The following is a 24,572-nucleotide window of genomic DNA, read 5'->3' as shown; positions in this document are numbered from 1 at the left end:
AATTATGATGATTTATCTTGATAATGTTAATTTAAATCCAAGTTGATTTAGCAAAAATTGTATGCCTCCAATTATAGCTAAATTATTGGTTATGAGAACAAAACTACCCAAAAATAATTTGGTATGAGATGTATTATTTAATATACAACAGCACTTGTACGCATCTAGCCAACAAGTTATGATAAATTCTCCCTATCACAATTGGTTCAGGGTGAGTAACCAAATAATTTTCATCTAAAAATATGGATGTGATATATAATTGTTCTACCACAATGTACAAAGATGGATACCCAAATAAGGCTAGAGATATGTGTTGGTGATCCCAATAATAGGGGCAGAAAATGGGTAGCTGAAAAAGTAATACATGAAATAAATTATTATAAGTACACCTAGATCCTCGTACAAGAAAATATGAACTTGAAGTTCAAGTAATAATTCATCTCTAATGCTCAAAATAGAATAAATCTTATGATGTATTGAGTCTATGGCACGCATAAAGCGTAATAAACCAACGGTTCCAAAGATAAAATTCCTTGAAGAAGGAGAGGAGCAAATGATAAAGATGGTCATAATAAGGAGACAAGTGCTTTAAAAGAGCACTACGACATAACACTTTATAAGACCTCATGGGAGAGGCTCAGGTACCTGAAAATAATGAGATAAATAGATATCATTAAGTTATGGCTTTATTGGGTAATGATGGAGCCGATATAAAATGATCGTCGACGATATTGTTAATATAATGTAGGGCTCAATATTATTAATATTGATGAGGATCTTGAGCTCAAATCTGTCCTGAAATTTGAATAGATACATGTTGACCAGATGAAAAAATGCGCAATGAAAATTGACTTCACCTGAAAAATGTGAAGTTGGACGGATAGTCCCAACACCTGAAAGTATAAAGCCAGTGACTGTATAAATGTGTTCTTGTGTGGAAAAAAGTCAAGTCGATAGACATAAAGACGACTTGTGTCACAAGAAGATTTGTAAATATCATGGCATTGATTATACAGAGACATATTCTCCTATGGTGGATGTAGTCATTTCAGGTTTTAATCTGGCAATACATGAAAAACTTGATATGCGTATAATGGAAATCATTGAAGGATTTAAATTGTTCTGAAGAATATTAAGGTTTTCAAGAAATTTATTAAATAAAGCGTCAACAAATCCTTATGTGGATTAGAACAATCATAACGTACATGATTTATTTTTGTGTCTATTGCAATTGGTGCACTAATGTATCTTGCTAGGACCATGAGTATAACAATATACTAGTGAGATATAATTGTATTCCTATAAGAAGATATTGGAATACTAGGAGTCATTGATATAAGTTTGTTTATTCTAACAAATATTGTCAAGGTTTTGTTGGTTATGCAAATGCAGGCATTTTCTGAAGTTCGTTCTTCAAATAATCTATTTGTTTGTGAGGGTACTACCGTATTATTATTTCACAAGGCAGTCAATTGTTGATACTTATTCAAGTCATGTCAATATACTAACAATTGATAAAGCAAGTCACACAATACACAACCGATGTGTGACTTTTCTTTGAAAAGAAGACTTCAATAATATTGAAGACAATGCTGCTTACTTATCTCAATTGGAAGAAGAATATATATTGAAGGCGACAAAATAAATCACAATTCACCAAAGTTGTTTTCAGACATGATCTTCGGCAGATTGGTGATGTAGATGTTCAACAAATTTATTTAATTAATACTTTAGTGGATATGTTCAATGAATCATTACCAACCTCGTATGCGGGATTGGAATACGTCCTTTCCGAAAAGTAAAGACATTTCCAAAAAATAAAGCGATGCTTTTATCATGGGGGAGGGGGGAAGGCAAATATGCTTTGTACTCTTTTTCTCTTAGCTACGATTTTATCTCACTGGGTTTTTCTAGCAAGGGTTTTTAATGAGGCATCAAGCAATGCGTATTACATGATATGTGTACTCTTTTTCCTTCACTAGGATTTTTTACCATAGGATTTTTTCCTAGTAAGGTTTTAACGAGGCACATTATCTATGGACATCCAAGGGGGAGTTACAAAAATTATGGTGGATGTCCATAACCACCAAATGAGTAATGATCACTACTCTTCTCCATTATCTCCATAACTCCAACTACTCTAATACTTATGGAATTATGATTGTAACTCCATAATCCCCCATGATCTTCCTCCATGATCTCAAATGCTTAATGATAAGTACAACGACATATTTATGGTATTCTTTGGTAACACTCTATGTAATAGAGTACTATAAATAGAGGAAGAGAAGTGATATTGTATATGCTTGAAAACACACTTAGAAAACACTTGATGAAATAAGAAAGTTCTCTCTTCCTCTCTACTTTTGTCTATTTTAGTGTTTCATATTGTTACTTTGAGCTTAGTTTCATAACATGTTAGTCTTTTTCTTTTCTTTTTTATGCAAAAGGATACTTTACATTACACTTTGAATTGGTAGAAAATAGGGCGTTTTCTGTAGCGCCCGGTACATAAACTAACTACAGTGCCCAATCACATACTAAAACTACAAGTCTAGATTTACAAATATACTGAGTTCCCCGTTTTGTTTGCCTCCAAAATCTTCAAAACATATAAGGGGGAGCTAAAAAAGGTTCACTAGTATTAGTAGTACTGTTAGCATCATGCATCCGAGCTCCAATTTTTTGTCAGGAACACCATATTTTGCTAGAAGAAGGGTTAGTCAATTAATTACAATCATCCACAAAAGTTTAATTCCCCCACCACTTACAATTGTGAATAGTCTCCTATGCACGCGAAATCGGGTTGGGTGAAGAGAACCCCTTCTAGGCAGATGCGTCTGGCATAGGTGTGTCTCCCGCCTCAGCTGGCGGGATAGAAACAGCAGCCGCAGTAATAACAGGCGCAAGAGAAGCAAGAGCTGGATAAACAGCCGAATTAGGGGTATCAGCAGTAGCAGCAGCATTAGGTGCAACAAAAACAGGAGGAACATCAACAGTAGAAACAGCAGGTGCGAGAGTAGGTGGAGAAAAGGTGGAGTCATCAGTATCTACAGTGGTGGCATCCAACACAGTCATCTGATCAGCAACAACATCCTCAACTACCTGAGCTGGGGCATCATTGGTGGGAGCGGGAGTCGGGCCAGGCTCATGGGATGCAGACAGACGTGCTCTAACCTCGGCTAGCTTGGCGAGAATCTCTGTACCATCAGTGCCCATAGCCTTGAATACAACTTCAGTTACTAGCAAGGTATGCCTCCACTTCATCTCAAAGTTAGTCAATCGCTCTTCTATGGATGACTCTACGAGTTAGAAATGCATGCTCGAGTGGTCAGTTAATTAAAGTAGCATTATTTTCTCCTTCTAACAAGCTTTTGAAAACAGCAACATTAACCATTTAAATTGTCACAACTGCCAAACACAAACACCAAATAATTTCTACGTATTACATTATCTACAAAGGGGTCTTGCAAGGTTTTAGCTGTGCAGCAGCAAAATAGCTCAACTAATAAAATACTCTAAGCCTTGACATAGCACATTATCCCTAAAAGGAATGCCATCGCAATAGATATTTCACAAAATGCCAAGTTCACTAAGACCATATCTAAACCAGCAATATTAAACAATGCAAAAAATTATTTAAGGAAAAAAAAAGAAGATAAACTTAAAAAGGGTTAGGGAAGGCAAAGATTACCTTGAGTGGGAGTCGGGCCAGGCTCATGGAACGCGGACAAACCACCTGGAAACTGAGCTAGAATCTCTGTAATATTTATGCCCTTATCCTTGGCTTTTGTTTCAATTACTAGCCATATCTGTTTATGCATCCTCTCAATATTAGCCAATCGCTCCTCTGGGAGTTAAAAATGCATGCTCGAGTGGTCAGTTAACTGAAGTAGCAGTGGCATTAAGCATTTAAACTGTTAAAACTACCAAAACAAACACCAAAATAGTTTCTATAATTTGCTTTGTCCACAAAGGGTTGAACTTGCAAGTTGGGTAAGTAGCAGCAAAATAGCTCATCCAATCAAAAACTCTGACCCTTGAAATACCACATGTGATCTTTAAAAAAAAAAAAAAGCAGTCACAATCGATATTTCACAAAATGTCAGGTTCACTAGCACACCGTATTTAAATTAGCATTCTTAGACAATGTACGAAATACAAAAATTGAATAGCAAGAAACAGAACGAAATACCTAGGGCGCAAGCGTTTTTGTCATCGTCGTCGGTGTCACCGTCGTCGGCGTCATCAGAATCGTCATCATCGGCGTCAGAATCATAGTCGTCTTCAGACATTGACTCATCCTCCTGAAGCTTCTTCACGATGAGACCGGGCATGGCTGTTTTTGTACGGGGGATTTGTAGAATATAGTAGTAGGGGTTCTCAGTGCGTTGAGAAGAAATTTACTTTACCAAATGGTGGGCCTTTTTACCTTCGGGTTCCTCTCTATGGACCTGCCTAACTAGAGCCCAATTCCATCAGCCCACTTATTCCTTGTCTTTTTTTAATGAGAAATTTTCATAAAGCACTATCTTTTCGTGGTAAGTAGTTATCTATAGATACCATTTGCTATATTACGGATTGTAGATACGTTTTCTATTATTATAAGATGTATTAGATGTATTTAAGCAATTGTATTCATGAATACAATAGCAAAAATAGGCATAAATCAGGGAAGTCCAACTAATCAGTTGTTGTATTCGACTGTATTCATGGCGTGAAACATGAGATTACAGCTGGACAGATTATTGTATTCGGTTGTATTCACGACATGAAAACAGGGGATTATACTGTTTTTAAACGGAAAGTGAATCAGTTAACATAATAGACTCCTAATATAATCAACAAACTCAATTATAACACACAAATTTTGTATTTCCAGTTATAGAAAAGATTCTCAACCGAAGAATACCCCAAAAATATAGCAATCTTCAGAGAAATTATATAATACATCTGAATACATAAATTATATTAATTAAAAAAAACATATGAATACATTCATGACATATATCGAGACAGTGAATACAATGAAATATATAGAATACAATGGGATACATTGAAATACATGGAAAAAAAGACAGTGAATACAATGAAATACATGAAATACAACGAGATACATTGAATTACAATGAAAAAAAGACAATGAATACAATGAAATACATGAAAATACAGCGTGATACATTGAAAATACATTAAAATTTATCAACAGAAAATCAAGTTACTCAGCCCCAAACTCCGTCGTCTTTGTTCAAGAACAAACCCTAATTTCCGGCGAATCCATCGCCGAGCAAAAACCCTGAATCTCACTGTTTTCACGCATTACCATTGTAGCAGAATTTGCATATTTGTTTGTGGTTTAATTACCGGCAGTGTAATTAATAACCTCTAAACTCAAACTGGATGCAAAATTCGGTTCGAAAATCCTTTACCAAATTGCCATGAACGAGTTATAATCATCACTGGTGACTCAAATATAGATAAGAAAATAGGGATAAGCTATAATAACAGTGAAGAATTTGAGGAGGTAGTGGAAGTTTCTAGAGCACAAGAAGATTTGATTCAAGTTTACGAAAGGGTATTGCAGGTTGAAGGAAATGAAGGTGGGGCAGTTGAGTGCAGATTGCTCGCAATTAAAAGTCAAATTGAAAATCACCGTTTGTGACTAATGGTAGGTGATGTGGGTGAGAGAAATTTTGAGATTGAGCATCGTATTTTCAAAGAATGAGGGAAGAGAATGACATGTATCAAAATGGAGAGAGAAAGAAAATAGTGTAACTGAATAACGTATTTAGTGGCTTAGGGGTAGGAGGTAACCAAAATTAGATATTTTGCTATAAACATTTAAATGTATCTATAGAATATAATTTTTTAAAATGGTATTTATTTAAAATAAATAAGATGTTAACCTTTGCAATAGGAGGTAAAAATTCCATCTTTAATAGAAGATTAAATAAAAAAATAATATTGTCAATCTTATGTGCCTTTTATAATTTATAGTGTTGTACTGTTGTTATACGCCTATAATTAAATGTGACATTTAGATGTATTTGAATGTTATAGACAAAAAGTGCCCAAAAACTCAATTGTTTAAATTGGTTTGTTATAGAAGATATAATAAGATTATTTAATTTTAAATTCTCAAATGAGATTCATATTTCATTAATAAAATATTTCTAAAAGCTAAAACAATATTAGTAAGGTGGAATGTGAAAAAAATGACAGAAATCAAAAAGTCTCCAACGTTATCTGTTTATTTTTTATGTTCCAAGTTAACAAGAGTTTTTGATATTTGGAAATTACAATAAGTTAGTCTCTACTAAAATATAATTAATATATTACTTTTTCATTATGATGAAATAATAGATAAATATATAGATATCTAAGTGAGGTTGTTATAGATAGGTAATTTTATAAAGAATATCGTTGCAATAATAGATGTTAACCGCAAAATACTGTTATAGAAGAGTAAATATAACATATACTAATAATCAATTTCAACGAAAACTTACCTGTTACAGTAATATGCTTTTATGAAGAGTAGATGTTATAGAAAGATATTATATAATGAATGCCAAAGTTCTTTTTCATCTTTCCGGTATAAGACATGGAGCAGTCTTAGAAATGTTTTAAATGACACTCTGAATAAAGACAAACGTGTATAATTAAATGGTGTATGAAGTAAGATTTTCTTTACTTTTTCTCCTTTAGCTTACTAAAAGTCTTAAAGAATATTACTAGGTTGCTTGCTGTAAATCCTACACTAAAATATGTGATTGAAGTTTTCCATGGACTACCTTGCTAAATATAGTTATTGAAATGTAGTCTCTTTCTGTTTTGAGTATAAAATAGGGAGGAGTTATCTCACCTTATTAAAGGTTGCTTGTTAGGTGACTGTGACATGGATAATGCAACAGTAAAAAGATAACAAAAAGAATAACTATGTACCTTATTTGAGTATGAAGGAGAAAGAATAGGAGGAAGAGGCAAACAAGAGTTTTTGCCTGTAGTTAGTCCAAGATGGTGATCCTTCCTCTTATCTAGAATCCAACAAGCATTCAACTATAATGCTGGAACTTATGCGCCCTTATTTCCAAATTCCAACTATCAAAAAGAGACCCTCAACTAAAGGTTTGCTTCTTTCTTTTGAATTAAGTTTTTCAGTTTTCCTCTTTCCTTTTTCTGGTGGCAACTCATATAATGCATTCATCACTAAACAGTATAAAAAACCATATTTAAACTTTTTCTTCACATTTCTATATTCTATTGTTGTGGGGGGGAAGGAGGGGGTAGAAAGGAGGGTTAAATAAAACTAAATAAGAGGAAACGCAAGCTCACTAATCACCAGCCGAGATGGTAAAAACCAAATTGCTCGCCAGGTTAGTGGGTGATGCAATAATATTTTTGCACATCTTGTAAGGTTATGGTACATGGCAGCTATTACACAGATCAGTTACTCAAAACAACTTTATTAGCCTGCTTACCTTTCTTCTAGTTTTATCAGAGAATAGTGCAATTTCTTTTATAATCAAGTGAATCATGCTGTTAAACTGGAAATGAGCCCCAAAATCTACTCTACCCAGAGAGTCGCGAGAGCAAAACTGACTACTAGAACAATGAAAATGCCATTCACAAGTTATGAATTCCAAAGTTCTCTCCTCCAGGAATATAAGGTCTCTCATCTCTGGGCATGTGATGTACCTCTGGGAATATTAACATCTCATAAGGCTTTCCGGCTGCATTAATAAGCCTAGTAGTGTGCCTAAAATGCACATCTTCATCAATCATGCCATGCACAAGTAACAGCTTCCCTTTAATCTTGTGTACATACATAATGCATTACAGCCATCATACCTGTCCCACGATGTGATGGACATGAGAAACAACACATTTGAATACCTCAGGAAACCTCAATGTTATAACTGAGAGATATCCACCATAGCTCCATCCATATAACCCAATGTGGCCTTGTTCTGAAACCCTTGCTTATTTAAAAAAACCAGCTCCAATACTTAAAAAAGTATTTTTCAGCATCCAATCAAGAAAGAATCACTTCGGACAATTAGATTAAGCTTCCCCTTGTCTCTCTGCTTTAGCTAATAATGAAGTAAATCCATGAAAGCATCTGTAGTCTTTTCTTCTCGGTGCAAAAGGATAATTTATACTAAACACTTACCATTGGTACAAAATGGAGGCATTACCTGAAGGGCCTAAATACATACCAATATTACAAGCCAAAGATTTTCTAATACCCCGTTTGATAGCGTCCAAAATCTTCAAAATATACAAGGAGGGGATAACAAAAGGTTTACTATAGTAGTAGTAGAAGTACTATTAGCATCATACATCCAAATACAATTTTTTGACAGCAAGTTAACAACACCATTTTGGTTAGAAGAAGGGTTAGTTTGTAACTAATTACAATCATTCACAAAAATTTAATCCCCCACCCCACCACTTAGACTTGTGTATTAGCCCCAATGTGCGCAAAAAAAAAGGTAGGGTCAAGAGAACTCCCGCTAGGCAGCTGCTTCTGGCATAGGTGTGTCTCCAACCTTAATTGGCGGGATCTCTGACGTTATGGTGGCTATCTCAGCTCGGGCATCATTGGTGGATGCGAGAGTCAGGCCAGGCTCAAGGGACACGGACAGACCCACTGGATGCCGGGCTTTTTCTGTAATATCAACACCACTAGCCTTGGCAATTGCTTCTAGCATTTGCATGATCTGCTGGATCTTATCATCCATCATCATTCTAAAATCAGCTACCTCCATCCTAAATTTAGCCAACTCCATCTTAATGTTAGCTAATTGCTCCACAATGGTGGCTACCTCAGCTGGTGCATCAGTGGTGGTTGAGAGAGTCGGGCCAGGCTCAAGGGACGCAAACGGACCCACTGTATGCTGGGTTATTTCTGTAATATCAATGCCGTTGGCCTTGGCAATAGCTTCTAGTATTTGCGTGATCTGCTGGATCTTATCAGTTATCATTATTCTAAAATTGGCTGACTCCATCCTAAGACTAGTCAACTCTGTCACACCTCCTTTTTGCGCGCCCGCCCCGAAGGGTTAAATGCGCGAGGGAGTTTTTCCAATTTAAGTGACAATATTCGAAATGGGATTATTTATTTAGTTCAGAGTCGCCACTTGGGAAAGGTTTGACTTTTGGTGTCCCAAGTCACCGGTTTATCTTGAATCCCAAATCGAGGAAATTTCGACCTTTCCAAATGAAGTCTGCGAACCAGAAATTCTAAGTAAGGAATTCTGTTGACCCGAGGGAAGGTGTTAGGCACCCTCGAATCCCGTGGTTCTAGCACGGTCGCTTAAATTGTTATAATGGCTAAATATCTGATTTAAATACATGTTGTGACTTATGTGCTTTTATTAAGTTTAAACCGCTTTTATTATTATCATTTATTTTTATAGAATTGCAACGTCGTGAAAATGCATCTCGAACCACGTCACAATCAATGCACCCGTAGTTGTTAACACATTTCGACTCCGTTGAGATTTGAATTTGGGTCACATAAATGCGCACCCGAATTTAAGAATGTAATTTAATTAAGTCGCGCCTAAAGAGTCTAACGCGTTACTATTTTTTTTTAGAAGGCCATGAGATTCACTAAACGGCCTAGCCCGAATTCTAAATATTATGATTAGTTGTTGAGGGCCCCGCGATTTGCATTTTTTATTTGGCGAGGCTCGTCTTATTATTTACGAGAGATATCCTAAAGTGGCTACATTTTCTATTATGTTTGTCTCTAAAAAAAAGAAAAAGGTACGTGCTAATTTACTTAACCAAATCCGGATTTCCTGTCAATCATTTGATTCATTTGGTGAATTGTTTGCAAGATGAAAAATGCAGTATTTCGTGGACCCTGTCTTTGATTTTAATGAAAATGACATACAGGCTGGTGAAACGCTACATACTCCGAACATTTCTTGAGTTGAATTTAGCTAAACTTACTTAGACAAGATTAAAGGGATTAACTACTAGGCATTGTTACTAATGGGATTTGAATGTGATCTTATGTACTACCTAACGAGACACAGCAAAAGGACTAAAATAAAACAAGGCAGCATAGCATAAGTTTGGAGTATCTATACCCCGTATTAACAAAACAACTACAAACTAAAACATGAAGGACTAAGCTCAGATGAGTGTTAGTTAACATACATTTTCGTACTGTTGAATTGTAAACTAACCACTACACAGGCCCATTAATATACCACAAATATTACACAAATAACTTTGAACTTCTTCAACCCTTTTTCATTTCATGCTTTCAAACTGTTTCGGTTACACCAATATGGGGACTTGAAATGTGTACCTGGAAATACTGAAAATGCAAAGGAGAAGGAGAGGAAGGTAGGGAAATCAGCAGCAGCAAGAAACAGAACTAGCAGTAGCAGCAGGACAGAAATGCAGCAGCAACAGTAAACAGAATAGCAGCAGCAATCAGAACAGCACAACAGAAAGGATTCTATTGCGAGGTGGAACTAGAGTTGAAGAAGAAACAGCCAAATGAAACAGCACACAGTGTGATGGCAACAATACTCCAGACAATCCAATTCCGGGATATACCAAATGCAACAAAACACTAACAATAATCTCGATTGAAACTTAGAAGAAGCAACACTGCCTAACGTATTGACAACAGATGAACTTCAGACAAACAAGACCAAGTTTCTGATTTCCTAATCTGTTTTATCTCTTTCTTGCTCTCTTTCTATTTCTGTCAACTCTCTCTTTTTCTTTTCTATCCTCACAGTGTATGTATTTCTCTTCTCTAAATCTTCAGGGTTCTCTAACCTCTCATCCTCAGACCTCCTTTATCTCTGTATGTCCTCCCTTTTATAAGCCCTCACATTACTCCTTTTAACAGCCTGTTTAGAATGTCACCATACCCCTCCCATGTGCCTTCCATTTTCAGATTCCAATTGGCTAATTAAGTAGAACAAAACCCATGATATTCCCTGGCAGACTCACTTTAAGTAATGTTTATTATTTTTGAGGTTAAAGTAGAGTATGGGCAGCAGAATGTATCTGACAGCATATGCTGTCAAATTATTTAAAACTTAACAAAACCTTTATGCAGGCCACAGGTTGTGCACAAAGCACATGAGGTGCACCAATGCACATGCTGTGCACAAGTGCACATGCCCTCCAATTCAGAACTTAAACCAAACATCCCTTTTACATTACTGATCCAAATCAACAGCTATAAGTAAACAAAACTGGTTCTTAATTGATTCAACAAATGCTTAGCAGAAGTAAGTCGATTTGTTATTGTTCGGACAGCTGAAACTAATTGACGACATATGTCGACTCGACTATATTAATCATAACACATACAATCGTAGCCAAAAATCAGACATTCAAAAGTATAGGACACATGACTCGACTTATACTGATTAAACAGAACTGTACTTCGAGGAATCAGTTAATCAGTACAAATTTGAAATTCAAACTAATTGTACAACAAATACATATGCCTTATCAGAATAGGAAGGGGGGATTCAGACAAATACAGAGGTTCAGGTAACGTGGACAAACAAAAGCTGATAAAATTAAAACAAATATGAACAGACTTTTAAAACAAATCACACGGACTAAAACAAATAAAGGAAAGAAAGCAAACTCACCTTAAAACTCGAAAAATCAAAAGTTTGAGCTCGGATTTGGACAGACCTTTCTTAAGGCTGAACGGACTTTAATCGAAGTATTTCTCAGATGAGAAACACTTCGATTAAGGTCCATTAGACCTTAATCCTTCGGTTTGAACAAAACAACGGACCAGTGACGAGGAACCCTAAAGTTCGAAAACCAGATCCGGGATTCATGCTTCCCTGGTCAGATTCGGACCAAACCAAGTATGGTTTGGTCACGAGGGGGTCTGGGGAGTGTCTGGTATGAATTTAAGGCAGATCGGTGTAGATTAGGTTCCGACTCGAATCTTCAAATGAAGATTCGAGAAGGTGGGATAGGATTCGAGGTGTGTGGTTGGTAGATTTGGGTTCAGGATGGCATGGGGGTTCTATGGTGTTAGGGGCAAGGTCACCGGCGTCCATGCCGCCGGTTTTCATGGTGAAGAGTACAGGGGCGGCTCTAGGGTTTGGGGGTTCTGGTGAAGACGACGAGGCTGGGGTTCGGATAGGGGGGCAGGGTAAGATTATGGGCTTATATAGTTAGTGGGTAGGCGGATCTCAACCGTTAGATCAATCAAGATCTACGGTCTGGATCTGATGGCTTAAGTGGAACGGTGTCGTTTCGAGGGTAAAGGGTTTGGGTTGGTCCGGGTGGAAACGGGTCGGGTTCTGTTCGTGGGTATGAGAAATGTGATCTTGGTCGTTGATCAATCTGAGATCAACGGCCCAGATCAACCTGTATCAATACGACGTCGTTTGGACTCTCTGGGCATCAGCTGGACTGGACCGGGCAGGCCTGGTTTGGGTATTGTTTGTTTGGGCCAATTTTAATAAATTGGCCCAATCCGGAAGAAGAAGGGACCTTTTCTTATTTTTATTTCTTTTCCTTATTTATTTTAAAACAAAACTAAGCCAAAAATCAAATTAAAATTAAATACACACTCAATACAATTATTTGCACACACACTAAAATATTTCAAAACAGGTAAAATCAAACAAATCAAAATCACGGACGAAGATGCCTATTTATGATTTTCTATTTAACGACCGGATTACGGTTCGAATTATGCATGACACACACATTTTGTATTTTGTTTTAAATAAATAAATAAATAAGAAAAAATAAAAATGGGCAAAAGTCACAAATAAATCAACAAAGTGCCGCACAGAAATCCGAAAATTGTACAGCAGGGCCAATTATTATTATTTTTTATTTCTTTTGGAGCGATTGTCGTGCGAAACAAAAATCACGTGCTCACAAACTCCTTCCTACAATTAGCCAATAACTCCTCTATGGTTGAATCTGCGAGTTAAAAAATGCATGCTCGGGTGGTCAGTTAATTAAAGTAGCATCTGTTTCAACATCTAACAAGCTTTTCAAAACAGCAGTATTAAGCATTTAAATTGTTAAAACTACCAAAACAAACACGAAATATAGTTACTTTATCCATAAAGGATTAAACTACTTATATAGCCAGCAAAATAACTCATCCAATAAAAATTCTTGAGTTTTGAAATATATTTCACGAAATGTCAGGTTCACCAACAAACCATATTTAAACCAGCATTTTTAGAAAATGCATGAAAGATATAAATTGAATAATAAGAAACAGAATGAAACCCTAAATAGGACGAGTGAAGGCAAAGAATACCATGGGCGCCATCTTCCTTCCCGTCGTCATCGTCATCGTCGTCGTCAGAATCCTCGGTGTCATCATCGTCGTCATTTTGATCGTCGTCAGAGTCGTGGTCGTCATCAGAATCGTCGTCATCGTCAGAATCTTCGGCATCATCATCCACTACCGGCTCATCCTCCTGAAGCTTCTTCAGGATGAGACCGGGCATGGCTGCTTTAGTTGGTAAATTTGTCGAATGGAAGGGGTTTTCACTTCTCAGTATAAAGGAAATTTACTTTACCAAGTTGGGGTTTTACACTAGGTTTCCTCTCTATATGGACTACCCCTGCCGAAGCAGAGCCCATTTCATCAGCCCACTTACACGGTAAAAACGGGAGAAATTCAAAAATAGTCAGCTTTACAAATAGTCGTTCAAAAATAGCCACAATTTCAAAAGTAATCGAAATTTAGCCACTTTCATGTAAAGATAAATCTAAACGAAAACACTGTTCAAAATCCGAAAAAAAATACTCCAGTATAATATACTGAAACTCCAGTATACCAGTATAATATACTAGAGTTCCAGTATAATATACCGGTCCAGCATAATATACGGGAACTTTCCGCGTGTTGGAGTTCCAGCATAATATGTTGGAAATTCATACACAGGTGCACCGATCTCCAGTATATTATGCTGGAACTTTCCGTGTTGCAGCAAAATAGTGGCTATTTTTCAATGACTTTGCAAACGCTAACTATTTTTTAATGATCAGTGCGGAAACTGGCTAAACCATGCTATTTTTCCGGTAAAAACTTATTTGCACTGGGCAATTATGCCAAATAGGCATGTGTTTGTAAATAGACTCATCTCACTTAATTATGGTTAGTTAATATATGTCTTCACATATTAAAATCACTTTGCCATAATAAATTGGTAGAGTTTGGCGTAAACCCATGATGAATGTAATGAATAAAGTCCAAGTTCCTCTCTTTTGAGTAAAAAAGATACATATTCCAGACGAAAACGTTTCAAATGACACTGTAAATAAAGATTAAAGATAAACGTGTATAATTAAATGGTTGAAGTAAGGTTTTCTTTTATTTTTCTCCTATAGCTCACTGAAAATCTAAAAGAATATTACTAGAATTCATATGTGATTAGAGGTTTTCACGTGGCTACTTATAATCACTGAAATGTAGTAACAGAGAGAAGAGACTGTTTCATGGAGTCATATCTAGAACCATCCACATAAGACCAAAAGTTACCTTCGCTCACATTAACACTGTGACAATAAATGTAAGGTTCTATGACCACATTGGCTCTTTGATCTTCTGATATTTCTCCCTTTAACAATCCAAGTTTCACCATGCCTGCAAAACCAGCAGCAACCATATGTGGATCTTTTTCCACCTCCATAAAAGGTGAAGTCACAACTACAATGCTGGAACTTATCCACCCCATTTCCAGCTACCACAGAGACTTAAATGGAACATCTAAATCAAATTATCAACCATAGAAGAAATTATGCAAACAGAACTTCAGAGTTCAGAAGAAAATTCAGTGCATAAAGTTAAAGCAAGAGGGGTGCAAAAAAGGAAGTGGAAACTAAAAGGAAATGAAGCAAATGAAAATAACAACAACATCAATATAACAATGCCAGCACCAATCCCCATCCGGGACATCAGCTTTAAATGGTTCAAAGAAATTAATACAACATGAGACAGTTGAGTCTTATTGTACTCGCAAAGATTCAGGAGTTATCTGTAACATTGTAACACAGAAATATGAGGCCTTGGCTTCAAAACGTTTTCATATACTAATATACTACAGGTTCATCCCAGAAAATAACTACTTACATCAGCAAAATATCTACAAAAATCCAGCATAATTTTGAGAGACACTTGAATACAGATATCATATTCAACTGAACCTCAGATCATAACTAGGTAGTTAACTATACGACAGTTAAAGACACTCTTTTCCAACAAAGAAGAGCCTTGCCTTTGCACAAAAATTATAACTCTACTAAAGACATGGTAGAAAATGTAGAATGCTTTAATACATCAGCAACTTTCTAGTGGCCTTCCTCTGATTCTTCCAAGCCTCATTTTCCATGGCATGACAATGGGCTGAAACCCCAGTCCAGTATTTGCAAGGAGCAGCCACATCACAGACATAGCAATAGCACTGCATCAATACCCAAAGCCACAAAACATGATTAATCTACCACATAAAAATTTGGACACAATTTTTTTTTTAAAAGAAACAAATATTACCAGTTCACAGTGATTCTCATGAGGTGTTTTGTCAAACGGATGTTTCACACAAACATGCCTTGAATGCGGGTAATCTCTACATGCCACCTATTCATCATCAAGATCAATTTCTTATTAAATTGCAGATTAGCCATTTAACAGTAAAAGGTTTATACAAGGACAAAAACTTTCTATAATGGTCGACCCGTTTTGCAAAATACTAGAAATTAACTATACCTGGCCTTTTTCAGCGACAATCGAGAGGTCAAAAGCATCAAGATTCTTAGAAACAGAGAGCTTTGAAATATCGACGGGGTCATAAGGATCAAAATCAAGGATAAAGCAATCCTCTTTCTCTTCTAATTCCTTCAATTGCTCTCTTTTTTTGAGGCAAGATACAGGTCTCAATGGCGTTCCCTGCTCAGAAGGGGGTGAAGTAGATAAATCAATTATCAATGGGGTAATACAATCCGAATTTCCGAGTTTTTTGACCATTTTTTCAGAATGTAAAGTAAATGCTGATAGAGGATAAAACTTTCTACCATCAAACCCTAGAACAACGAGAGCGTTTCTGTACACTGATGCGGAAGTGGTCGTTCAAATTTCGAATTATGGGGAAGAGGAGTAGCCGTTCTGTGACATTTCAATTCTCCCCACAGTGGGCTTTGTATAGGCTAAACGTTAAACAAGGGGCTACTGGGCCTGGTTCCAATCCTATACTAATATCCGGAGCTCGCGCTAGAAACTATTTATATTCAATAGTCGAAAAAGTGTATAAAATTTATATAATTTTTATGTATAACATATATAATTTATATATATACAAAAAATATATTTTTTGGCTATTATTTTGAGAGCGGTTATACAATATTATTTTCCCAAAAATAAAAAATAGCTAGATTTACAACTGGTAATTGAAAAATACCACAATTTCAAAAAAAATCAAAAATTAGCCATTTTTTTTATGTAAAGATAAAATTTGAACAAAAACACTCTTAAAATTTTAAAAATATTCCAGCATAATATGATGCAGATCGAATTTTTTACATATGAGTTTCTAGCATAATGTACTGGAGTTCCAATATAATATGTGGGAAGTTTATATGCAGGAGCTCCATAATGGAACTTTTCATGTGCTGGAGTCCCAACATAATATGTTGGAAGTTTATACGCAGGAGCTCCATGATCCAGCATAATATGCTGGAAAAACAATGGCTATTTTTTAATGACTTTACAAATGCTGGCTATTCTTCGATTATCAGTCTGAAACTGGCTAGCACGTGTTATTTTCACCTGAATATCTTCTGACATGCATATGCTAAAACATTTTAATTTAAACATTGATTATTAATACTCTTTTTATCCCATGTAATTATTTTATGTCACAATTTAGGTAATATTTGGAGTTGTAAAGTGGGAATATGTTACACAACGTAATCCATTCAAAGGTTTATATAAGTTAACCCTTGAGAAGTTATTGTCTTGGTAGTATGATGAAATGAAAATATAGGGTGTGTTTGGTACGAAGTAAAATATTTTTCTGGAAAATATTTTCATAGAAAATGAGTAGTTTTATCACTTATTTTTCCTTGTTTGGTTGGTTAGTGAAAAATATTTTCCGAAAATATTTTTTACTGTTTGGTTAGAAATTAGAAAATACTTTCTTAGGAAAATATGTTTTTGTTCTATTCTCCTCATTCCCTCCCCCTCCCCCAAGTCTCTAAAAATTCACACAAATCCAAAGGAACTAATGTGTTGCTTTACTTTTTTATGCAAAAATAAAGTTGAAATTTGTGCTCCATAACTAAAAAGAAAATACTCATTTTTTGGTTGAAAAAGAAAATACTCTTTCTACAACATGAAAATAAAGTAATCATTTTATTGAAATAAAAAAAAAAATTCTACATTATGAAAAGAAAATACTCATTGTTTGTTGAAATGAAAAAAAATACTTTTTTTACATCATGAAAAGAAAATATTTTTGTTAAAATGAAAAAAATACTTTTTCTACATGAAAAGAAAATATTTTTTTGGTTAAAATGAAAAAAATATTTTTTTATATCATGGAAAAAAAATACTAATTTGTTGAAATTAAAAAAAAATACCTATAACATGAAAAGAAAGTATTATTAATAATATTTTTATTTAGGGTGGGGCAGGGTTAGGGTGGGGTGAGGTTGGGTGTGGGCAGGGGCGTACGCAGAAGTTTTTGTAAGCGGTGCCGAAATTTAGAGAGACGTACAAACGAAGAGATTACTTTAATGAAATCACACTTTAAAAAAACACAATTCAAATATAGTAGTATAGTTCTCCCCCACAAACTTTTATTTTTATAAAATGTACTCATAATAGACTCAGTACAAATATTACCCAAAAAAAACTATATAAGGCAGCAAAAATTTACTCAATAGCTCATTATCCATTCGAATCCATAGGACACTGCTTCTTTCAATAAATTTTCAGAAGAATACTAAAAAATATTACGAATAAAGTTGTTTTCACCGTGGGGAGTTGAACGCGTGACCACAAGCATAAACTGGATTACTTCGCCAACGGGCCAACGTAATTGTTAATATCAAGTTGTGCCATTTATTATTTTTAGACTATATTTCCTTTTGCAGATTATTTACATATATATTAATAAATAAAACTTTCCGGCCAAGCGGTATCGGATGACACCGCTTGGCTCAACGTGCCTCCGCCCCTGAATGGAGTGGGGTGGGGTTGGGTGGGTGGGTGTGGGGTGATGGGGTGGGTTGGCGGGGATGGAAAATAAGGTGGGGAAGGTTGAGAAGGAGTTTTGAAAAATATTTTCCCTTTTCTTAATAGGGAAAATATTTTCCTCCGATTGGGGAAAAATGAGTTCATGAGGAAAATATTTTCCAAAACCTTTAGATTAATCAAACATGAAAAAATTAGAAAATATTTTCCGAAAAATATTTTCCTTCACACCAAACACACCCATAATTTCTTCACATTTTCTCACTACTCACGTTCCTATTCAGAAATTCTTAAAGTGATAATGTGGTGATGTTATCTATGTAATTTTGGTTAATTCCATAAATTTGGTGCTGATTTGGAAGCGTAAACTAGACCAAGTTTGATAAATTCTGACCGAGTTAGTGCGACAAAGCTGATTAACTTTGATTAGTTCTTTAGTTTTATTTGCTTATTCGTTAGCGTAAAGAAAAAATCGTTTTGGCCACACCGTTTTTGGCCGGATTGACCCAAATAGGATCATTTAGGTATTTGTACCCCTAATTAGGGTTTCAGACATATTTCTATATCGATAATACCCTTTCAGTTAATTTTGAATATTCTCTCCCACCATTTAATATTTGTCTTCTCAATGCATGGAAGACCTCAAAGGTTCAAACCTATTTCGCATATTTTTTTTTTTACGTATTTCCAGTTTTTTTGTAGTATATACCCATATAATTCGAAATAATTCATCTATATACATGTATTTGATTGTGCAATTTGTATATTTTTACTATTTGATTGTGTATTTCGTACATTTTTTTAGTATAATAAGGTCTTTAAAGCCCTACTATTTAAACAAACCTACACTACAACATTATGTATATATAGCTACAAATTCTTAGCTACATGTATGAAAATCATGGCTAATAACTAACAATAGACACAAAAAGTAAAATTCTTTGGCTATTTACAATTTCATAAAAATATTTAGCTACAAAATAAAATTGGCAAAGCTAATTTATTATTTTGCTATATTTGCTAACTATCGTGGCAATAATTACACAAATAGCTACAAATTTTTTGCTACAATAAAATTTCATAGCTAATCGTATTTTTTTTGCCACGCACCTGAAGTTACTGTAGTAATAGCAGTTATATAGCCACAAAAACTTACTTCTGACAAAGTGTTATAGTTAAATAGATATTTTTGCCTCAAGTAATAAAAGCATGTGGTAATAACTGGATTAATAGATATAAATTTATTGTTACAACGATATTTTGTAGCTAATTGTGAGTTTTTGCCACACGTCTGAAATTACTATAGCAATATTAATTTTTTAGCCACAAAATATTACTAGAGACAAAGTGTTGTAGTTGAATAGGTATTTTTGCTTCAATTATGAAAATTTATGACAAAAACTAACTTAATAGCTACAAAGTTATTGTGATATAATAAAATGTTGTAGCTAAATATAAACTCTTATCACGTGGTTGAAGTTATTGCAACTATAACATGTAAGCCACAATAATGATTTGAAATAAATATTGAATATAAAAACTATTTTAAAAATCAAGTTATAAGAAACTGAGAACATCGTTGGCCTAATAGCTACAATTATTTGTTATGATAGATTGATATAACTGCGACAATCAAGATAGCTAATGAACTTCCGTAGTTAGATATAATTTTTGTCATGCGCTTGAAGTTACCATATCAATATTATTTACCACAATAAATTAATTAAAAAAAGTTCATAGCTAAAAAACATTTGCTTTGATTATAAAATTAATATAAGAGTTTGTCCAAAAATCAGAGAATTTTTATGAAAATAAATTTTAAATATAAAAAGATAGATTTTTCCTACAATGTAGAAAAGTTAGTAAGTGCATATAATTAAATTTTTTATTAATTCTCGAATAACAAAGATTAAATGAAAAAAATAGATTATGCGTACACTTACTTATGGCATCAATACGTAACTTCTTGACTTGTTAAGCTCATACTTTATTCAATGTATATTAGGTCTTTTATTATTTTAAATAAGAATTTAGCATAATTTATTATATTTAAGCACTTATTTTAAAATTAGTACTCACATAGAAGACTTTAATATGGTACTTAATTATTTTAAATAATACTTAAAGCAACTTCATATATCTAAGCATTTATTTTTGAAATAAGTACTAATATTCATTTTATAGTTTCAAAAACTAAGTTTTCCGATTATATAAACTTAATATTATAACATGATTAATATTTCAGTCCATAACAAAAATAACTATATTGCAATTCTTATAAAATAAATATTACTCATAGGTTTGAATTATACTTATAAAGAACGAATTGAATATATCTAATTCATGTGTAAGTGACTAATTATATAGAATTTATACAACTATAAGCTCGTATCCATTACATTGTATATAGAATCAAGATGACAAAAAAGGCATATAAATTTGGTCCTTTACTAATCTAATAATTTATTAATTATCATAAAACTCATTATCTATCGAAACAATTGAGAGTTTAATATGGTTCTCATACTATATCATGTTTCATCTCTTTTGTGACTATAAAGTTTTATTTTAAAAATAAGAATTTAATATGTTTGATATTAAAGTATATGACTCAATTAACTATTATATTATATTTTATATTAAGTAAATTATTACTTTTAAATTTTAATTTAACTTAACTAACTCTGTGATCTACTTAGTTAATTTTACGTATTTAATTATCTCACATTTAAACAAATATGTTCTTGTATGTAATTATATTGATAACTAATTATATTCAATATAAATAACCATAAAAGCTAGTGATGTTGTAATCCATTACAATTTTAATGACTTAATATATATATATATTAGATATCAAAAATTAACAATTTAGTACAATTTAAATACGAGCATATGACAAAAATAACTATATCATAATGCAATATCAAAAAGTATTACTACATGTGAGTTATAGTTATACTTTAAATAACTATGCAACTATAGTCATCACTAAACTAGTATATATAATAAGTAGATATTGATAATGACCATAAATTACGTTTACTATAGTTTCACTAGTCAATTGACACCAATCGTTATATTTTGGGATATAATTAGCAATTTAATTATGAAATATAAATAATAAGTAGATATTGATACTAGTTAATTACATTGTTGCGCTTTATATATAGTTACATTGAACGTCTATATATATATATATAATAAGTAGATATTGTTAGCGACCATAAATTACGTTTACTATGGTTCCACTAGTCAATCGACACCAATCGTTATATTTTAGGATATAATTAGCAATTTAATTATGAAATATAAATAATAAGTAGATATTGATACTAGTTAATTACATTGTTGCGCTTTATATATAGTTACATTGAATGTCTATATATATGTGTATAGTAGCCAACATATAATTTCATACATTAAGGTCATGCGTATATTGATAGCGACCATATAATTACGTTTACTATGGTTCCACTAGTCAATTGACACCCAATCATTATATTTTGGATATAATTAGCAATTTAACTATGAAATATAAATAATAAGTAGATATTGATGCTAGTTAATTACATATTGCGCTTTATATATAGTTACATTGAACGTCTATATATATAATAAGTAGATATTGATAGCAACCATAAATTACGTTTACTGTGGTTCCACTAGTCAATTGACACCAATCGCTATATTTTAGGATTTAATTAGCAATTTAATTATGAAATATAAATAATAAGTAGATATTGACACTAGTTAATTACATTGTTGCACTTTATATATAGTTACATTGAACGTTTATATATATGTGTATAGTAGCCAACATATAATTTCATTCATTAAGGTCATGCGTATATTGATAGTGACCATATAATTACGTTTACTATGGTTCCACTAGTCAATTGGCGCCAATCGTTATATTTTGGGATATAATTAGCAATTTAATTATGAAATATAAACAATAAATAAATATGGATTCATATTTTCTTGCACCACCGAATTTTCTTGGTTTGAATCCATTTTTAGATACGGTAAAGTGTCCGCTTGACTTGGTTTGATATGAAGGAAGTATAATAGATCGTATACCGTATTTATTTTTAAGAAAGGAAAAAAATACAATAATTTATATACACACTAAATAGTATAATTTGTATAAACATAAAATACACATAAATACAAATATAATACACAAGACTCTTTAGCTCCCAACATTTAATTTTCGCATATTTCAAGCCTTGGAATTTAATTTTTTATTTTAGAGGGAAAAATATAGGCTAATTAGTTAGGGGGTCTTGGATGTCTTTTCACTGGTGTGACCAAAGTTGGGTCACACCAGTTGGACCGTTTAGCATCACCCTAGCGTAAATTTAACCAAGTTTGCCAATTTTCTAAACTAATTGTCATACCTGTTTTTTAGGCTTAAGGCATACATTAAGAGCTTGCTTATAAATATTTGCTGTAAATGCTTCTTCTTTTCCCCCATCATTACTGATATAAAATCAGTCTAGTTTGAGTTGTCTCATTTTCAAAATTTTGGACAATGAGTTATTTAATTTCCTGAAATTTTAAAAGCTTCCGCACTTCCCCTCGCCTTTATAAACTAGGAATATTGATATCCCCGAGGAAATCAGCCTCAGCACGAAGATTCCTTCAGTGATACCCGCAACGAGGGGGATGAGGCCATGCCGGCTCATGGTGGGAAATATCCACGATATATTCGAGAGAAAACTCTTGATGATGCTGAAGACGAGCACGTTGTTGAAACAGTAAGGATCCCGAGGGAGTAGCAAAAGGCCATTATGGGCCACCTCTCACGACATGATCAGGTTATGACGGAGTTGAGGTACGCGTTGTCGGATGCTTCTAACAACGCGAATGGGTGATGTCCCGCTCCTCCCGGTGCTCCCGCAAATCAAACAACATAGAGGGTCGATAACAACACCCCGAGGGGTGAAGTCATCTTTGATCGGGCAGGGGGACACAATAGCAGATTCGGTAACAACAATGAGAATGATCCCTTTAAAACCGAACTCATGTACGAGGGAAATAAATGCCCGACTGGATTAGATTCCGGGCGCACTACCGGTATTGAAAGGACCTGACTCAAAAAAGTACACCCAATTGTCATTCAAACCAAGAGCGACACCAGAGTTGATCCCGAAGCGGTTCAAAATGCTAGACACGCCGAAGTATGATGGGACTTCAGATCCTCAGGAGCATATTACCACCTATACAATGACGGTGAAGGGAAATGATTTGGCTTCGCATGAGATTGAATTAGTCTTACTGAAGAAATTTGGGGAGAGCCCCACAAAGAGGGCCCTGACATGGTATTCGCTTCTGCCCGATTACTCCATAGATTCCTTCGAGATGCTCGCAGATTCTTTCATCAAGGCCCATGTCAGGGCCAGCAAGGTGCAGGCCCAAAAGGCCAACAACTTCAAGATTGCTTAAGAAAAGTTTGAATTGCTGCAGGAGTTTGTGACCGGATTCCAGAAAGAAAGAATGTCGCACCCTGCCATACCATACGAGTGAGTAGCTGAAACATTTGCTAAAGGTTGAATCCGAGATGTTCTGATGCTTCTCGAATATTGAAAGAAAGTTTGCTCGAATTCTAGGCAACAACATGAGCGGATATTCACAACTGTTACGAGTCAAAGATAAAAATTGAAGATGATCAGCTCGATTTTTTGACATTAACCAAGGGCTAGGAAAAGAATAAGGAGAAATCAAAGGATGATTTCGACACATATTGATGGTCTTCAAGGGGTCGATTTTTGCCCTATGAAAGGACCGAAGGACGCGACAGATGTTTTCGGTCGGCGGATAGATTCGCTACCGATAGGAGGGCTGATCATGGTCGTAATAATAGATCGTTGCAAGACAAGAAGATATCGGGCTCCCGAGACTCCTCCTACCCCAGGCTATCTGAGGGAGTGCCGATATTTGCCTGAGGAGGTGGCGACATTGTTGAAAAACGACCATCTTAAAGAATTCTTAAGCAATTGGGCTAAAAATAACTACGACCGCAATTGTGATAACGCGAAACCTTCAAAAGTAGGAGAAAATCCTCCACGTTTGAAGGTTAACATGATTTTTTGGGTAGACGAGATAAATGGTGTGACTTTTTCGGCGGCAAAGAAGACGAAGGTATCAATAACCCCAAAGTAAGAGAATAAGGGAAGTCGCTGAGGATGAAATTACTTTCACGGAGAAAGACGCAGATGGAATATTGCTGCTGCACAACGATGCCTTGGTAATCTCTTTAAATGTCTTAGATTTTAAAATTAAACGTGTTTTGGTGAACCTAGGAAGTTCGACCAATATTATCTAGTGG

General features: G+C 34.4%; 3 protein-coding genes across 5 annotated transcripts; all 3 read right to left on the bottom strand.

The window, feature by feature from the left end:
* Positions 1–2,583: 2,583 nt before the first annotated feature.
* On the bottom strand, positions 2,584–4,387 carry LOC104220725 (uncharacterized). Its single transcript, XM_009771645.2, has 3 exons — positions 4,196–4,387; positions 3,695–3,850; positions 2,584–3,302 (listed from the first exon to the last, which is right to left on the bottom strand). The coding sequence occupies exons 1-3, from the start codon at positions 4,335–4,337 to the stop codon at positions 2,827–2,829; spliced, it is 774 nt and encodes a 257-aa protein (XP_009769947.1). The 5' UTR covers positions 4,338–4,387; the 3' UTR covers positions 2,584–2,826.
* A 5,649-nt stretch (positions 4,388–10,036) lies between these two features.
* On the bottom strand, positions 10,037–13,605 carry LOC104220718 (uncharacterized). Of its 2 annotated transcripts, none has more exons than XM_070168608.1 (2): positions 13,298–13,605; positions 10,037–10,336 (listed from the first exon to the last, which is right to left on the bottom strand). In XM_070168608.1, exons 1-2 carry the CDS (start codon positions 13,488–13,490, stop codon positions 10,275–10,277), a joined length of 255 nt encoding a protein of 84 aa, XP_070024709.1. In that variant the 5' UTR covers positions 13,491–13,605; the 3' UTR covers positions 10,037–10,274. The 2 variants fall into 2 exon arrangements, with proteins under 2 accessions (XP_070024709.1, XP_009769938.1); XM_009771636.2 differs by lacking the exon at positions 10,037–10,336 and adding an exon at positions 12,834–12,948 and having other exon boundaries at positions 13,298–13,582.
* Positions 13,606–15,013: 1,408 nt separating this feature from the next.
* LOC104220704 (RPM1 interacting protein 13) lies at positions 15,014–16,166 on the bottom strand. 2 transcript variants are annotated; one of them, XM_009771630.2, is made up of 4 exons: positions 16,060–16,166; positions 15,755–15,934; positions 15,539–15,625; positions 15,014–15,449 (listed from the first exon to the last, which is right to left on the bottom strand). In XM_009771630.2, exons 1-4 carry the CDS (start codon positions 16,060–16,062, stop codon positions 15,318–15,320), a joined length of 402 nt encoding a protein of 133 aa, XP_009769932.1. In that variant the 5' UTR covers positions 16,063–16,166; the 3' UTR covers positions 15,014–15,317. The 2 variants fall into 2 exon arrangements, with proteins under 2 accessions (XP_009769932.1, XP_009769925.1); XM_009771623.2 differs by having other exon boundaries at positions 15,755–16,163.
* Between the last annotated feature and the right edge of the window lie 8,406 nt (positions 16,167–24,572).

Source organism: Nicotiana sylvestris, chromosome 3, assembly GCF_000393655.2.
Source record: "Nicotiana sylvestris chromosome 3, ASM39365v2, whole genome shotgun sequence".
NCBI classification, from domain to species: Eukaryota; Viridiplantae; Streptophyta; class Magnoliopsida; order Solanales; family Solanaceae; genus Nicotiana; species Nicotiana sylvestris.
Note: the sequence above shows the minus strand (reverse complement) of the source record. Positions and strands in the feature narration are given on the sequence as shown.